General features: G+C 45.3%; 1 protein-coding gene across 4 annotated transcripts in view; it reads left to right on the top strand.

The window, feature by feature from the left end:
* The window catches only part of LOC118966122 (regulator of G protein signaling 17), a 105837-nt gene extending 87216 nt beyond the window's left edge, over positions 1–18621 (top strand). For all 4 annotated transcript variants that reach the window (XM_036989039.2, XM_036989037.2, XM_036989038.2 and 1 more), the window contains one exon: positions 16441–18621. In XM_036989039.2, the coding sequence (XP_036844934.1) occupies positions 16441–16629 (189 nt within the window). In that variant the 3' untranslated portion in view covers positions 16630–18621. The remainder of the gene's footprint in view (positions 1–16440) is intronic.
* Positions 18622–18909: the final 288 nt, after the last annotated feature.

Genomic DNA, 18909 nt, shown 5'->3' with positions numbered 1-18909 from the left:
AGTCAGATGGAACAGAGTAAATAGGCATTTTAAGGTCATAGATTTATCCGGTGGTAACTTGTGGAATAGACACCGGCTGGAATGCGGTTTTAACCAACCAGCATCCAGGATTAGACCCACCCGTTGTATAAACAATGAGTAACAACTTGCTAGGCGTGGCTGGTAGGTGGCTGATAGGATGGCAATGAGGGCACAGCGTTGCTGGTAGGTGGCTGATAGGATGGCAATGAGGGCACACAAACCAGGCTGGCATATTTATTCAAAATAAAAGTCTCACAAAGCTGGTTCTCAAACTGAATCTTAGACTTAACTTGACTGTCACAGTGGTCTCCTAGCTACAGCTGACAAAACCTCCTCAACAACTAGGTTTGGTTGTTATGGTTACCATATTACCGGCACACCGGCAATCATGAGTCATTTTTATTGTACCTTTATTTTACTAGGCAAGTCAGTTAAGAACAAATTCTTATTTTCAGGGGCAGAATGACAGATTTGTACCTTGTCAGCTCGGGGATTCGAACTTGCAACCTTACGGTTACTAGTCCAACGCTCTAACCACTAGGCTACCCTGCCGCCCCAATCATGAGTCATAACCACAGTCCAATTCCACGTGAGTCACACAGTAATCTTCTTTTATACAACCTGGATATGCGTTGGTAACAAACAAAACCCACCTCGCTAGCGACCATCATGTAGCCAGCAGCTAACGTTAGTCAAACAAAACCCACCTCGCTAACGACCATCATGTAGCCAGCAGCTAACGTTAGTGAAACAAAACCCACCTCGCTAATGACCATCATGTAGCCAGCAGCTAACGTTAGTCAAACAAAACCCACCTCGCTAACGACCATCATGTAGCCAGCAGCTAACGACCATCATATAGCCAGCAGCTAACGTTAGTGAAACAAAACCCACCTCGCTAACGACCATCATGTAGCCAGCAGCTAACGTTGGTCAAACAAAACCCACCTCGCTAACGACCATCATGTAGCCAGCAGCTAACAACCATCATATAGCCAGCAGCTAACGTTAGTCAAACAAAACCCACCTCGCTAACGACCATCATGTAGCCAGCAGCTAACGTTAGTCAAACAAAACCCACCTCGCTAACGACCATCATGTACCCAGCAGCTAACGTTAGTCATTTAGACACACAGAATAAAATGTTTGGTAACAGCACAAATAAGATGGAATCATGTGGTGTTGACAACGAAGGGATACTGAAGTTCCTGAACACGTTAGTCAGCCAGTTTGTTAGTCCAGTTAGCGTATCATTTTATTTCACGTGCAGGTGATTATTCACAAATGTTTTTGACGCAAATTTCACTGTCTTGAAAAAAAGTACAAAATCTACAAATTACGCCACAGAGAAGAAGAATAATTAATGGATTATAATACCACAGAGCTACACAGACAACATGAACACATTCATCCAACCATTACAGATGGATGGCTAACGCAGAAAGAAAAAATTAATGGATTGTAATACCACAGAGCTACACAGACAACATGAACACATTCGTCCAACCATTACAGATGGATGGCTAACGCAGAAAGAAATAATTAATTGATTCTAGCACCACCATCACTTTCACAAATACAGAGACAGGCAGCCATCTTTTGCCATCAGTCTTTTTTAGACTAGCTAACTACTGGCATAGTGACACCTACTGATAAGAACTGGTAATGCAGGTTTGGTTAGAATATATAGTGCAATAGAATGTGTGACATTCAATAATCCTTAATAAATAAACGCCCGACCTTAAACTTTAAAACTTTAAACTTTATAAAATATAAACTTTATAAAATATAAACTTTATAAAATATAAACTTTATGGAAAATACATTATTTTTGTTGAAAATGTGTGAAAATGATTTAATAATTGAATGGATTTTACAGGGTTTCTACTTTATGAAACGTGTCTTGTACTTTTTTTGGTTCAACGTTCACTTCCTTTATATTGTTTATTTATAGATAGAAAAATTATATTTAAAGACGTCGTAACCTTTGTTTACATAACGCTCGGTCCCTGCTACTGTAGTCCACTAACTGCAGAATGTATGTTGTCCATTGAAGTTGTTGTCTCTGGCTCTTTTGATAACAAGGTTTGTGGGTTTGTTTGAACAGGGTTTGATCTGCTTAGGAGTGTTTCCAATTCTCCAATTTGAACAGTCCATGGAGGTTTCTTTCACGTAGTATGTGTTATTTAAAAGTTGAGGAAGTAAGTTGTACAACAATTCACGTAGAAAAACATATGTCAATTATTTTGAATCACGTTACTATTTAATTAGACATTTATTGAACAAACATAGTTTTACCATATTTTGTTGATAGTCACAAGTGGGGATGAATCCTGGAGTGTTATCCCTGAAATGAATTCACTGCGCTGTGACTAAAACACAAATGTAAAACCTCTTAGATGTTAAGTCCCCAATATAGGGGACTTTAAGCGGTTCTGGACCCGGTTCCTACTGACGTTTTGGTGTACAAAGTTGTATGGTCCAATGCCTTATAGTCCCAGAAAGCCCCACCTGTCAGCTCTATGTTTCCACTCTCTCAGTGGAGCTGACTTGAAGTGTCAGGTTTCACACCCCACATTTGCATATGAAGTGACGTGTCACATTTTCTGGCCTATTCAGGCAAATAAACGATTTAGCTAGCTAACATTGTACCTGGTCGGTTAGCTCCCAGCATATTCATGCAGGCCTGTAACAACATGATTTGGCACTATGTTCATTGTTGTTTAACTAGCTAACGTTACGTGACGTGTGTGCTCTTACACGTTGTTTACCTAGCTAGGTTCATTGTTTACCTAGCTAGGTTCATTGTTTACCTTGCTAGGTTCATTGTTTACCTAGCTAGCTAGCTCCATTGTTTACGTAGCTAGCTAGCTACATTAAGCTAAAGTGTACAACACCCGTTGAATATGGCTGGCGTCAGTAAATGCAAAAGAGCGTAATGAAATTGTTGCCAGCAGAGCTGGTTAGGCTGGTTTCATGTTCTCCAGAGGTAAACAAATCATCGGCCAGACCGTTGAGTGCACGCTCCGGGAGTGAAAAGAGATTGGTGGGGCTAAAGCTTAAGAGGGTGTGAACTAGAGGTTGACCGATTATGATTTTCCAATGCCGATACCGATTATTGGAGGACCAAAAAAGCCGATGCCGATTAGATCGGCCAATTTGTATTTATTTGTAATAATGACAATTACAACAATACTGAATGAACACTTATTTTAACTTAATATAATACATCAATAAAATCAATTTAGCCTCAAGTAAACAATGAAACATGTTCAATTTGGTTTAAATAATGCAAAAACAAAGTGTTGGAGAAGAAAGTAAAAGTGCAATATGTGCTATGTAAGAAAGCTAATGTTTCAGTACCTTGCTCAGAACATGAGAACATATGAAAGCTGGTGGTTCCTTTTAACATGAGTCTTCAATATTCCCAGGTAAGAAGTTTTAGGTTGTAGTTATTATAGGAATTATAGGACTATTTCCCTCTATACCATTTGTATTTCATTAACCTTTGACTATTGGATGTTCTTATAGGCACTTTAGTATTGCCAGTGTAACAGTATAGATTCCTACCTGGGCTCGAACCAGGAACACAATGACAACAGCCACCCTCGAAGCAGCGTTACCCATGCAGAGCAAGGGGAACAACTATTAGAAGGCTCAGAGCAAGTGACGTTTGAAACGCTATTAGCGCGTGCTAACTAGCCAGCCATTTCACTTCGGTTACACCAGCCTAATCTCGGGAGTTGATAGGCTTGAAGTCATAAACAGCGCAAGCTTGACGCACAACGAAGAGCTGCTGGCAAAACGCACTAAAGTACTGTTTGAATGAATGTTTACGCGCCTGCTTCTGCCTACCACCGCTCAGTCAGAAACTTGTATGCTTGTATGCTCAGTCAGATTATGTGCAACGCAGGACACGCTAGATAATATCTAGTAATATCATCAACCATGTGTACTTAACTAGTGATTATGATTGATTGTTTTTTATAAGATAAGTTTAATCCTAGCTAGCAACTTACCTTGGCCTACTGCATTCACGTAACAGGCAGTCTCCTTGTGGAGTGCAACAAGAGGCAGGTCATTATTGTATTGTAAGATTTTGTAAGATTTCAAGATTGGTTCCCCCGAGCTGACAAGGTGAAAATCTGTCGTTCTGCCCCTGAACAAGGCAGTTAACCCACCGTTCCTAGGCCGTCATTGAAAATAAAAAGTTGTTCTTAACTGACTTTCCTAGTTAAATAAAGGTATAAAAACTAAAACAAAATTAAAAATTAAATAAAAATTACAAATCGGCGTTATGAAAACTTGAAATCGGCCCTAATTAATCGGCCATTGTGAACGGTTGTGGTCCTTTCTGTTTGTAAGGAGAAGGATAACTACATCTCGAAAAATAACTTTACCAATCTTCTTTATTAAAACTGTAAACTTGAGATGTTTTGACTTTAATTTTCCCTACAAACTTTATTCCTAAAATCATGTTAAATGATTACCTGACAGATTGTGGTGAGGTGTACATAGATGTGCAAATATACTTAGACACATAGCCCTGGTTTGGATCATAATTTGAAGGATTTCAGTACACAGAAAAATCCACTAGAATCATAAGGATCCTGGTGATGCAGCAGACTAAGTAGCCTACAGGGCTTGAAGATGGCAGATCGTTCCGGGTTTGCTGGGTAAACAGCATCTCTGTCTCGCTCTTATCTCCCACAAGGGTATAATCTCTCAATTCCCTGTCCTCTCCTCTCTGTCCCTCGTCCTGAAAGAGATGAGACTGAGCAACCGCTCTCTCTCTCTCCCTGGGGAGTTGCATATGAAGCTCAGATATGGAGTGTGATCTCTCCACATTAAACTTTAACACTGTAATTCGCCCCTGCCAGGAATGGACCGATTCTAATGAAAGCAAAAAGAAAGACTCTAGGGCTCTATTCATCTCTCTCTCTCTCTCTCTCTCTATTCATCTCTCTCTCTCTCTCTCTCTATTCATCTCTCTCTCTCTCTATTCATCTCTCTCTCTCTCTCTCTATTCATCTCTCTCTCTCTCTATTCATCTCTCTCTCTCTCTCTCTATTCATCTCTCTCTCTCTCTATTCATCTATCTCTCTATTCATCTATCTCTATACACACTCTGTCTCTCTCTCTCTCTCTATTCATCTATCTCTCTCTCTCTCTCTCTCTATTCATCTCTCTCTCTCTCTCTCTATTCATCTCTCTCTCTCTCTATTCATCTATCTCTCTATTCATCTATCTCTATACACACTCTGTCTCTCTCTCTCTCTCTATTCATCTCTCTCTCTCTCTCTCTATTCATCTATCTCTCTCTCTCTCTCTCTCTATTCATCTCTCTCTCTCTCTCTATTCATCTATCTCTCTCTCTCTATCTCTCTATTCATCTCTCTCTCTCTCTCTCTCTCTCTATTCATCTATCTCTCTCTCTCTCTATTCATCTCTCTCTCTCTCTCTATTCATCTATCTCTCTATTCATCTCTCTCTCTCTCTCTCTCTCTCTCTCTCTCTCTCTATTCATCTATCTCTCTCTCTCTCTATTCATCTCTCTCTCTCTCTCTATTCATCTATCTCTCTCTCTCTCTATTCATCTCTCTCTCTCTCTCTATTCATCTATCTCTCTCTCTCTCTATTCATCTCTCTCTCTCTCTATTCATCTCTCTCTCTCTCTCTCTATTCATCTCTCTCTCTCTCTATTCATCTCTCTCTCTCTCTCTATTCATCTCTCTCTCTCTCTATTCATCTCTCTCTCTCTCTCTCTATTCATCTCTCTCTCTCTCTATTCATCTATCTCTATACACACTCTGTCTCTCTCTCTCTCTCTATTCATCTATCTCTCTCTCTCTCTCTCTCTATTCATCTCTCTCTCTCTCTCTCTATTCATCTCTCTCTCTCTCTATTCATCTATCTCTCTATTCATCTATCTCTATACACACTCTGTCTCTCTCTCTCTCTCTATTCATCTCTCTCTCTCTCTCTCTATTCATCTATCTCTCTCTCTCTCTCTCTCTATTCATCTCTCTCTCTCTCTCTATTCATCTATCTCTCTCTCTCTCTCTCTCTATTCATCTATCTCTCTATTCATCTCTCTCTCTCTCTCTCTCTCTCTCTCTCTCTCTCTATTCATCTATCTCTCTCTCTCTCTATTCATCTCTCTCTCTCTCTCTATTCATCTATCTCTCTCTCTCTCTATTCATTTCTCTCTCTCTCTCTATTCATCTCTCTCTCTCTCTCTCTATTCATCTATCTCTCTCTCTCTCTATTCATCTATCTCTCTCTCTCTATTCATCTATCTCTCTCTCTCTCTATTCATCTATCTCTCTCTCTCTCTATTCATCTATCTCTCTCTCTCTCTATTCATCTATCTATCTCTCTCTATTCATCTATCTCTCTCTCTCTATTCATCTATCTCTCTCTCTCTATTCATCTATCTCTCTCTCTCTATTCATCTATCTCTCTCTCTCTCTATTCATCTATCTCTCTCTCTCTCTATTCATCTATCTCTCTCTCTCTCTATTCATCTATCTCTCTCTCTCTATTCATCTCTCTCTCTCTCTCTATTCATCTCTCTCTCTCTCTCTCTATTCATCTATCTCTCTCTCTCTCTATTCATCTCTCTCTCTCTCTCTCTATTCATCTATCTCTCTATTCATCTATCTCTCTATTCATCTCTCTCTCTCTCTCTCTCTCTCTCTCTCTCTCTATTCATCTATCTCTCTCTCTCTCTCTCTCTATTCATCTATCTCTCTCTCTCTCTATACACACTCTCTCTCTCTCTCTCTCTATTCATCTATCTCTATACACACTCTCTCTCTCTCTCTCTCTCTCTCTCTCTCTCTCTCTATTCATCTATCTCTCTCTCTCTCTCTCTCTATTCATCTATCTCTCTCTCTCTCTATACACACTCTCTCTCTCTCTCTCTCTATTCATCTATCTCTCTCTCTCTCTATTCATCTCTCTCTCTCTCTCTCTCTCTCTCTCTCTCTCTCTCTATTCATCTATCTCTCTCTCTCTACTCATCTGAATCTCTCTCTATTCATCTATCTCTCTCTCTCTATTCATCTGTCTCTCTCTCTCTCTCTCTCTCTCTCTCTCTCTCTCTATTCATCTCTCTCTCTCTCTCTCTATTCATCTATCTCTCTCTCTCTCTCTCTCTATTCATCTATCTCTCTCTCTCTACTCATCTGAATCTCTCTCTATTCATCTATCTCTCTCTCTCTACTCATCTGAATCTCTCTCTATTCATCTATCTCTCTATTCAATTCAATTCAATTCAAGGTCTTTATTGGCATGTTAAACATGTGTTAACATTGCCAATGCAAGTGAGGTAGATAATATATAAAGTGAATATATAAAGTGAAATAAACAATAAAAATTAACAGTAAACATCACACATACAGAAGTTTCAAAACAATAAAGACATTACAAATGTCATATTATATATATATATACAGTGTTTTAACAATGTACAAATGGTAAAGGACACAAGATAAAATAAATAAGCATCGATATTGGTTGTATTTACAATGGTGTGTGTTCTTCACTGGTTGCCCTTTTCTCGTGGCAACAGGTCACAAATCTTGCTGCTGTGATGGCACACTGTGGAATTTCACCCAGTATATATGGGAGTTTTTCAAAATTGGATTTGTTTCCGAATTCTTTGTGGATCTGTGTAATCTGAGAGAAATATGTCTCTCTAATATGGTCATACATTGCGCAGGAGGTTAGGAAGTGCAGCTCAGTTTCCACCTCATTTTGTGGGCAGGAGAGGAGAGGAGAGGAGAGGAGAGGAGAGGAGAGGAGAGGAGAGGAGAGGAGAGGATAGGAGAGTTAAGGAGAGATAAGGAGAGGAGAGGAGAGTTAAGGAGATGAGAGACAAGGAGAGGAGAGGAGAGGAGAGGACAGGAGAGTTAAGGAGATGAGAGACGAGGAGAGGAGAGGAGAGGACAGGAGAGTTAAGGAGATGAGAGACAAGGAGAGGAGAGGAGAGGAGAGGACAGGAGAGTTAAGGAGATGAGAGACAAGGAGAGGAGAGGAGAGGAGAGGAGAGGAGAGGAGAGGAGAGGAGAGGAGAGGAGAGGAGAGGAGAGGAGAGGAGAGGAGAGGAGATGAGAGACAAGGAGAGGAGAGGAGAGTTAAGGAGAGGAGAGGAAAGGTAGAGGAGAGGAGAGTAGCGGTGGTGGTGACTGTACTAGTCTAGCCCAGCTCGGCCCTGCCTCTCGCCTACCCTCCCCTTTACCCTCCTTTTCCCTCGTCTCCTCTACCCTAATCTACTCTCTCCTCACCGCTCCTCTGTCCTCCTCAACTCTCTCCTCTGCCCTCCTCAACTCTCTCCTCTACTCTCCTCTGCCCTCCTCAACTCTCTTCTCTACTCTCCTCTACTCCACTCAACTCTCTCCTCACCGCTCCTCTGTGCTCCTCAACTCTCTCCTCTGCCCTCCTCAACTCTCTCCTCTACTCTCCTCTGTCCTCCTCAACTCTCTCCTCTACTCTCCTCAACTCTCTCCTCTGCCCTCCTCAACTCTCTCCTCAACTCTCTCCTCTACTCTTTCCTCTACTCTCCTCAACTCTCTCCTCTACTCTCCTCTACTCTCTCCTCAACTCTCTCCTCTACTCTCTCCTCAACTCTCTCCTCAACTCTCTCCTCTACCCTCCTCAACCCTCTCCTCTCCTCTCCTTTCCTCTCCTCTCCTCTCCTCTCCTCTGCTTCCTGTAGCCTGTGGTTGGTTTCAGTCATGGTTTCAATAAAGAGAAAAATGTACTCAATGTCCCCGACTGACTGACTTTGCCTTGATTCCCTCTCTCTGTCCCCCCCACATGCACACACACACACACACACACACACACACACACACACTTCGCACACAAACGCACACACAGGAACGCAAGCACACACACACATACTCACACACACACACACACGCACGCACGCACACACGCACGCACACACACACACACAAAGGAACACAAGCACACACACCCTCCTCTCTCTCTCTGAATGCCCATAACTAACATGGTCTAGCTCTTCTCTTCCTGTGTGCCCACAGAGTGATAATCACACACACACACACACACACAGATGTACCTACACACACACACACGTACACAGATGTATATACACACACATACACACACACGTACACAGATGTACATACACACACACACACACACGTACACAGATGTACACACACACACACACGTACACAGATACACACACACACACACACACACACACACACACACACACACACACACACACACACACACACACGTACACAGACACACGTACACAGATGTACACACACACACACACACACACACACACACACACACACACACACACACACACACACACACACATACACGTACACAGATGTACATACGCACAAACACTATGGATCTCTGTTGACCCACTGACAGTGGAGTTAAGACCTGACAGTGGAGGTAAGACCTGACAGTGGAGGTAAGACCTGACAGTGGAGTTAAGACCTGACAGTGGAGTTAAGACCTGACAGTGGAGGTAAGACCTGACAGTGGAGTTAAGACCTGACAGTGGAGTTAAGACCTGACAGTGGAGTTAAGACCTGACAGTGGAGTTAAGACCTGACAGTGGAGTTAAGACCTGACAGTGGAGGTAAGACCTGACAGTGGAGGTAAGACCTGACAGTGGAGGTAAGACCTGACAGTGGAGGTAAGACCTGACAGTGGAGTTAAGACCTGACAGTGGAGTTAAGACCTGCCAGTGGAGTTAAGACCTGACAGTGGAGTTAAGACCTGACAGTGGAGTTAAGACCTGACAGTGGAGTTAAGACCTGACAGTGGAGTTAAGACCTGCCAGTGGAGTTAAGACCTGACAGTGGAGTTAAGACCTGACAGTGGAGTTAAGACCTGACAGTGGAGTTAAGACCTGCCAGTGGAGTTAAGACCTGACAGTGGAGTTAAGACCTGACAGTGGAGTTAAGACCTGACAGTGGAGGTAAGACCTGACAGTGGAGGTAAGACCTGACAGTGGAGGTAAGACCTGCTTAAGACCTGACAGTGGAGGTAAGACCTGACAGTGGAGTTAAGACCTGACAGTGGAGTTAAGACCTGACAGTGGAGTTAAGACCTGACAGTGGAGTTAAGACCTGACAGTGGAGTTAAGACCTGACAGTGGAGTTAAGACCTGACAGTGGAGTTAAGACCTGACAGTGGAGTTAAGACCTTCCTTCTTGATGGCATTTACATTTGTTTCTGTGGTGAGTGGCATGGAAGCCTGGACTGTAGTGTGTGTGTGTGTGTGTGTGTGTGTGTGTGTGTGTGTGTGTGTGTGTGTGTGTGTGTGTGTGTGTGTGTGTGTGTGTGTGTGTGTGTGTGTGTGTGTGTGTGTGTGTGTGTGTGTGTGTGTGTGTGCTAGCTGCTTTATTTAGAGTGAGTGCCGGAGGCTGTGTCTGTCAGTTCTCATCAGCTGTGTGGATAGAGGCTGTAGAGAGAAAGAGAGAGAGAGAGAGTAGAAAGAGAGAGAGAGAGAGAAAGGGAGAGAGAGAGAGTGACAGAGAGAGAGAGAGAGAAAGGGAGAGAGAGAGAGAGAGTGACAGAGAGAGAGAGAGAAAGAGAGAGAGAGAGAGTAGAAAGAGAGAGAGAGAGAGAGTGACAGAGAGAGAGAGTAGAAAGAGAGAGAGAGTGACAGAGAGAGAGAGAGCGAGAGAAAGGGAGAGAGAGAGGAGAGAGAAAGGGAGAGATAGAGAGAGAGAGGAGAGAGAGGGAGAGAGCAAGAGAAAGCGAGAGAGAGAGAGAGGAGAGAGAGAAAGGTAGAGATAGAGAGAGATGAGAGAGAAAGGGAGAGAGCAAGAGAAAGGGAGAGAGAGAGAGAGAGAGAGAGCGAGAGAAAGGGAGAGATAGAGAGAGAAAGGGAGAGATAGAGAGAGAGAGGAGAGAGAAAGGGAGAGCAAAAGGGAGAGAGAGAGAGAGAGAGAGAGAGAGAGAGAGAGAAAGGGAGAATGAGAGACGAGAGAGCAAGGGAGAGAGAGAGGTAGAGGGGGAAATCGCATCAGGCCCCTGACCCCACTCAGAGCTTGGCTATAGCCCACCCTTCTCCCCTCTCATCCCTCTCTCTCTCTTTTCTCCAACATCATCCCCTTGTCACTCTGTCCTCCCCCTTCCACTCTGTCAGGCACATCTCCTGCACTCCTCTTTAAAATCGATCCTTCATCCCTCTCTCTCTCTCTCTCTCTCCTCATTGGTGAGATCTGCTCTACCTTTCCTTTCCTGCAGTTAAATGACCTCATGGGTGGAATTTCATAATTAATCATCTTTAAAATAAAAATAAAAATCCGATATTCTGGTGTTTCTGTGTCAAACGTTTTAAAAATATTCTGTGACTATGAAGTGTAATATTGGGATACAAACTCGAAATGTAATACATTTCAACTCTATATCTGACATGGTACAGGTGTCTTATTTTTGTTAAGCCCATAGTCATGTGTGCGAGGTGTCTACTTGTGTTTCAAAAGAGATTTGTTTAATACTACCAAGAAACACTCTGTGTGACCCTGATTTAGCCCACTGCAGTAAAATGTTAAATTATCTCCTCCTTTCCTCCTCCTCCTGATCACTCTCCTCTCCTCCTCTTCCTCCCCTCCCCTCTCCTCTCCTCCTCTTCCTCCTCCTGATCCCTCTCTCCTCTCCACTCTTCTCCTCCTCTCCTCCTCCTCCTGATCCCTCTCCTCTCCTATCCTATCCTTTCCTCCTCTTCCTCCTCTGGATCCCTCTCTCCTCTCCACTCCTCTCCTCCTCTCCTCTCCTCCTCCTGATTCCTCTCCTCTCTTCTCATCCTCCCCCTGATCACTCTCCTATCCTCTCCTCCTCTCCTCCTCTTCTTCCCCTCTCCTCTCCTTTTCTCCTCTTCCTCTTCCTCTTCCTGATACCTCTCTCCTCTCCGCTCCTCCTCTCCTCCTCCTCCTGATCCCTCTCCTCTCCTCTCCTCTCCTCTCCTCTCCTCTCCTCTCCTCTCCTCTCCTCTCCTCTCCTCTCCTCTCCTCTCCTCTCCTCTCCTCTCCTCTCCTCTCCTCTCTTCTCCTCTCCTCTCCTCTCCTCCTCCTGGCACTGGGAAGGTATTTTTCCTGTCCTCCTTTTCTCCTAAAACATCCTCCCACTTCACACACACACCAACAGACACACACCCACACACACACTCTCTCACACACACACACACACTCTCTCTCACACACACACACACACACACACACACACACACACACACACACACACACACACACACACACACACACACACACACACACCTTTTCTCTAAATCATCTACCTCTCCTCCCTGACTTTAAGACCCCTTCTCTCTATTTCTCTTGACCAACTCAGTGGCCTTGTGGCTAGTGTCCTCCCTGACATTGGTTAGTGTCCTCCCTGAGATTGGAAGGTTGTGATTTTGGTTGTCTCCTGTCCAGGGGGTGTACTGTACATCAAGCTGTCTCACTACAGAAACAGGAGATAGACTAGTGTCCTGTCCAGGGGGTGTCCTGTACATCAGAAACAGGAGATAGACTAGTGTCCTGTCCAGGGGGTGTCCTGTACATCAGAAACAGGAGATAGACTAGTGTCCTGTCCAGGGTGTGTCCTGTACATCAGAAACAGGAGATGTTCCGTCTCTCACAAGCCATGGCTACTCTCCTCTCTTTCTCACAGTGTTATAAAAGTTGTCTACAGGAAACTATAAATCGCTGCCCTCTGGCATCCCATTCTCGACCTCTCCCAAACACACTCGCACTGCCCTCTGACGCCCCTCCCCTCCTGCAGCCTGGGATATAAATAGGCACCAGAGCTACGATGTGTGTGTGGGAGATGTCAAGGATGAGATAGGCCAGGAACCAGCCTTTTCCCACCAGCCAGTCAGAGAGATACCACCACGACTCAGCCAGTCTCCCAGTCAGAGAGATACCACCACCACTCAGCCAGTCTCCAAGTCAGAGATATATCACCACCACTCAGCCAGTCTCCAAGTCAGAGAGATACCACCACCACTCAGCCAGTCTCCTAGTCAGAGAGATACCACCACCACTCAGCCAGTCTCCAAGTCAGAGAGATACCACCACCACTCAGCCAGTCTCTAAGTCAGAGAGATACCACCACCACTCAGCCAGTCTCCTAGTCACAGAGATAACACCACCACTCAGCCAGTCTCCTAGTCACAGAGATACCACCACCACTCAGCCAGTCTCCTAGTCACAGAGATACCACCACCACTCAGCCAGTCTCCTAGTCAGAGAGATACCACCACGACTCAGCGAGTCTCCTAGTCAGAGAGATACCACCATCACTCAGCCAGTCTCCTAGTCAGAGAGATATCACCACCACTCAGCCAGTCTCCTAGTCAGAGAGATACCACCACCACTCAGCCAGTCTCCTAGTCAGAGAGATATCACCACCACTCAGCCAGTCTCCAAGTCAGAGAGTAGAACAGAGAGATATCACCACCGCTCAGCCAGTCTCCCAGTCAGAGAGATACCACCACCACTCAGCCAGTCTCCTAGTCACAGAGATACCATCACCACTCAGCCAGTCTCCTAGTCAGAGAGATACCACCACCACACAGCCAGTCTCCTAGTCAGAGAGATACCATCACCACTCAGCCAGTCTCCTAGTCAGAGAGATACCACCACCACTCAGCCAGTCTCCTAGTCAGAGAGATACCACCACCACTCAGCCAGTCTCCTAGTCAGAGAGATACCATCACCACTCAGCCAGTCTCCTAGTCAGAGAGATACCATCACCACTCAGCCAGTCTCGTAGTCAGAGAGTAGAACAGAGAGATACCACCACCACTCAGCCAGTCTCCTAGTCAGAGAGATACCACCACCACTCAGCCAGTCTCCTAGTCAGAGAGATACCATCACCACTCAGCCAGTCTCCTAGTCAGAGAGATACCATCACCACTCAGCCAGTCTCCTAGTCAGAGAGTAGAACATAGAGATACCACCACCACTCAGACAGTCTCCTAGTCAGAGAGATACCACCACCACTCAGCCAGTCTCCTAGTCAGAGAGATACCATCACCACTCAGCCAGTCTCCAAGTCAGAGAGATACCACCACCGCTCAGCCAGTCTCCTAGTCAGAGAGATACCATCACCACTCAGCCAGTCTCCTAGTCAGAGAGTAGAACAGAGAGATACCACCACCACTCAGACAGTCTCCTAGTCAGAGAGATACCACCACCACTCAGCCAGTCTCCTAGTCAGAGAGATACCATCACCACTCAGCCAGTCTCCTAGTCAGAGAGATACCACCACCTCTCAGCCAGTCTCCTAGTCAGAGAGTAGAACAGAGAGATATCACCACCACTCAGACAGTCTCCTAGTCAGAGAGATACCACCACCACTCAGCCAGTCTCCTAGTCAGAGAGATACCATCACCACTCAGCCAGTCTCCAAGTCAGAGAGTAGAACAGAGAGATACCACCACCACTCAGACAGTCTCCAAGTCAGAGAGATACCACCACCACTCAGCCAGTCTCCAAGTCAGAGATACCACCAACACTCAGCCAGTCTCCTAGTCAGAGAGATACCACCACCTCTCAGCCAGTCTCCTAGTCAGAGAGTAGAACAGAGAGATATCACCACCACTCAGACAGTCTCCTAGTCAGAGAGATACCACCACCACTCAGCCAGTCTCCTAGTCAGAGAGATACCATCACCACTCAGCCAGTCTCCAAGTCAGAGAGATACCACCACCGCTCAGCCAGTCTCCTAGTCAGAGAGATACCATCACCACTCAGCCAGTCTCCTAGTCAGAGAGTAGAACAGAGAGATACCACCACCACTCAGACAGTCTCCAAGTCAGAGAGATACCACCACCACTCAGCCAGTCTCCAAGTCAGAGATACCACCAACACTCAGCCAGTCTCCTAGTCAGAGAGATACCACCACCTCTCAGCCAGTCTCCAAGTCAGAGAGATACCACCACCGCTCAGCCAGTCTCCTAGTCAGAGAGATACCACCACCACTCAGCCAGTCTCCTAGTCAGAGAGTAGAACAGAGAGATACCACCACCACTTAGCCAGTCTCCTAGTTAGAGAGTAGAACAGAGAGATACCACCACCACTCAGCCAGTCTCCTAGTCAGAGAGATACCACCACCACTCAGCCAGTTTCCTAGTCAGAGTGTAGAACAGAGAGATACCACCACCACTCTGCCAGTCTCCTAGTCAGAGAGATATCTTAATGCTACAGCTTACAATGACATTCTAGACGATTCTGTGCTTCCAACTTTGTGGCAACAGTTTGGGAAAAATTCTTTCCTGTTTCAGCATGACACGAAGCGAGGTCCATGCAGAAATAGTTTGTCGAGAACTGTGTGGAAGAACTTGACTGGCCTGCACAGAGCTCTGACCTCAACCATATTGAACACCTTTGGGATGAATTGGAACGCTGACTGTGAGCCAGCTCTAATCGCCCAACGTCAGCACCTGACCTCACTAATGCTCTTATGGCTGAATGGAAGCAAGTCCCCCTGCAGCAATGTTCCAACATCTAGTGGAAAGCCTTCCCAGAAGAGTGGAGGTTGTTATAGCAGCAATGTTCCAACATCTAGTGGAAAGCCTTCCCAGAAGAGTGGAGGTTGTTATAGCAGCAATGTTCCAACATCTAGTGGAAAGCCTTCCCAGAAGAGTGGAGGCTGTTATAGCAGCAATGTACCAACATCTAGTGGAAAGCCTTCCCAGAAGAGTGGAGGCTGTTATAGCAGCAATGTTCCAACATCTAGTGGAAAGCCTTCCCAGAAGAGTGGAGGCTGTTATAGCAGCAATGTTCCAACATCTAGTGGAAAGCCTTCCCAGAAGAGTGGAGGTTGTTATAGCAGCAATGTTCCAACATCTAGTGGAAAGCCTTCCAGAAGAGTGGAGGCTGTTATAGCAGCAATGTTCCAACATCTAGTGGAAAGCCTTCCCAGAAGAGTGGAGGCTGTTATAGCAGCAATGTTCCAACACCTAGTGGAAAGCCTTCCCAGAAGAGTGCAGGCTGTTATAGCAGCAATGTTCCAACACCTAGTGGAAAGCCTTCCCAGAAGAGTGGAGGCTGTTATGGCAGCTAAAGGATTTTGGAATGAGATGTTGGACGAGTAGGTGTCCACATACTTTTGCCCATGTAGTGTATATACTGTACTACCACAACATGCCCCTATAGAAACCCACTGAGTTGTAAATCGTACCACAACATGCCCCTATAGAAACCCACTGAGTTGTAAATCAATTACAAATTCAGAGTGATTTGTGAGTGGTGATGCTCTTTAGTTTCTTTGCTGGTAGTTTAAGTGTTTTTTTTTCACATTGTTTTTTGAGAATCCAAGGCTAATCTCTGTCTCTGTCTCTCCATCTCTCTCTTTCTCTCTCTCTCTCTACATCCCCTTCTCCAACCCCCCGTCGCCTAGGTGAGTCTGGACTCCCGGGTGAGAGAGGTGATTAACAGGAAGATACAGGAGCCTACGCCCCACACCTTTGAGGACGCCCAGCTTCAGATCTATACCTTAATGCACAGAGACTCCTATCCTCGCTTCCTCAACTCGTCTATATACAGATCACTGGTTCACCATGGCTCCCACACCTCCTCAGAGTCCTAGGTTCACAACATTTCACTCACTCACACACACTCCTCTCTCTCGCTCTCTCTCTCTCCCTCTCAGACTCCTCTCTCCCTCTCCCTCACATTCATCCCTCTCTCTCTCTCTCTCTCTCTCTCCCTCTCAGACTCCTCTCTCCCTCTCCCTCACATTCATCTCTCTCTCTCTCTCTCTCTCTCTCTCTCTCTCTCTCCCTCTCAGACTCCTCTCTCCCTCTCCCTCACATTCATCTCTCTCTCTCTCTCTCTCTCCCTCTCAGACTCCTCTCCCCCTCTCCCTCACATTCATCTCTCTCTCTCTCCCTCTCAGACTCCTCTCTCCTTCTCCCTCACATTCATCTCTCTCTCTCTCTCTCTCTCTCTCTCTCTCTCTCTCTCTCTCTCTCTCTCCCTCTCAGACTCCTCTCTCCTTCTCCCTCACATTCATCCCTCTCTCTCTCTCTCTCTCTCTCTCTCCCTCTCAGACTCCTCTCTCCCTCTCCCTCACATTCATCTCTCTCTCTCTCTCTCTCTCCCTCCCTCTCAGACTCCTCTCTCCCTCTCCCTCACATTCATCTCTCTCTCTCTCTCTCTCTCTCCCTCTCAGACTCCTCTCTCCCTCTCCCTCACATTCATCCCTCTCTCTCTCTCTCTCTCTCTCTCTCTCTCCCTCTCAGACTCCTCTCTCCCTCTCCCTCACATTCATCTTTCTCTCTTTCTCTCTCCCTCCCTCTCAGACTCCTCTCTCCCTCTCCATCACATTCATCTCTCTCTCTTCCTCTCAGACTCCTCTCTCCCTCTCCCTCACATTCATCTCTCTCTCTCTCCCTCTCAAACTCCTCTCTCCCTCTCCCTCACATTCATCTCTCTCTCTCTCTCTCCCTCCCTCTCAGACTCCTCTCTCCCTCTCCTTCACATTCGTCTCTCTCTCTCTCCCGCTCTCTCTCTCTCTCTCATCCCCTCTGCTCTGTCTCCCCTCATTCCATAACCACTTAAGGAGAAAATATCCTTTTGGGAATTTTTATAATGTTTGTTTTGTGATTTTTCTGTAGGATGTTTTTTTTGTTGCCCAACCCTTTCACTTTTTCTATTAATTATTTTTTAATGAACTTCATCATGTCACTTAGGGACTTCCTGTTCCCTAATGTTGTTCACTACCCACATAGGGCTTTTTGGTCAAAAGTAGTGCACTATATAGGGAACAGGGTGCCATTTTGACAAGCCAAGGTAACTGGAAGACACAGGGTTGTTCACGGAGAATAAAACAAAACGCGTTCATGGAAGACGGAGACATTATTGATGTTGGATATCGTTCATACTGTTCGTGGTGACAGCTGTTACTCACATTTACACGCAGCAATCTGCTCTGTTCCAAACGACATGTTATCGTTTAACTTTCTCCTGACAAGACGTCCTGATCTGAGAAGGTAAAAGAAACCTCGGCAATAAAGACACGGGTGACTTTCTAACGTCCACACAACGTTCACGCAACGTTAAAGACACAACGTTCACGCAACGTTAAAGACACAACGTTCCCGACCCCTCTGCCGGACCCCCCTGGACACTGCTGCTCTACTACGCTTCTGACCTTTGACCTGTCCACTGTCTCCCTCACCTCACTGCTGTGATTGGCTATCAGAGGCATCGGGATGAGCTGTGGTTGGTCGATCGATCAGGGTGGGGAACGGGGGGGGGGGGGGGGGGGGGGGGGCTAAGAGATTTTCCATCCCAGGTGCAAAAAAATAAATAAAAAAAGACTCACAATAAAAAATTAAAAAACATACAAAAGTCTGTTAACAGTTAAACAACTGTTTCATGGGAAATGGAGTTTGAGGACAACACTTGTCTGTAGTTAGAAGACTGAAGATGATGCCTAGGTCTTTACTAGACTTGTTGTCACTCAAAATGCTTTAAACTTAGTATTATTAATGTTTATTTATTTTATATTTTGTTAAACTGTGATAATGATTTTATTGTACATATATAAACAGAAACCCTTGACCATCAACACAAACCTCGCACAAACTCTCAATCAAATCATCAACTGTGTTTGAAGTTCTCTATGTGGTACCCTATTCCCTCAATTGCGCACTAACAAAGCCCATAGCTTTTTGTCAAAAGTAGTGCACTCCATAGGGAATAGGGTGCCATTTGGGACGTGTTTTGGTGTTTCCAGTTTGAAAGGCCCTGCCACTCTGGCACCGCCTGTAGGTGGTGAATGGTACTCCCTCTATGTTAGGGTGTCTCCCTGCTGTGTGTGTGTGTGTGTGTGTGTGTGTGTGTGTGTGTGTGTGTGTGTGTG

This window comes from Oncorhynchus mykiss, chromosome 9, assembly GCF_057628025.1.
Source record: "Oncorhynchus mykiss isolate SJ-2025 chromosome 9, ASM5762802v1, whole genome shotgun sequence".
In the NCBI taxonomy this organism is placed as follows: domain Eukaryota; kingdom Metazoa; phylum Chordata; class Actinopteri; order Salmoniformes; family Salmonidae; genus Oncorhynchus; species Oncorhynchus mykiss.
This window is presented reverse-complemented; position numbering and strand designations above follow the sequence as displayed.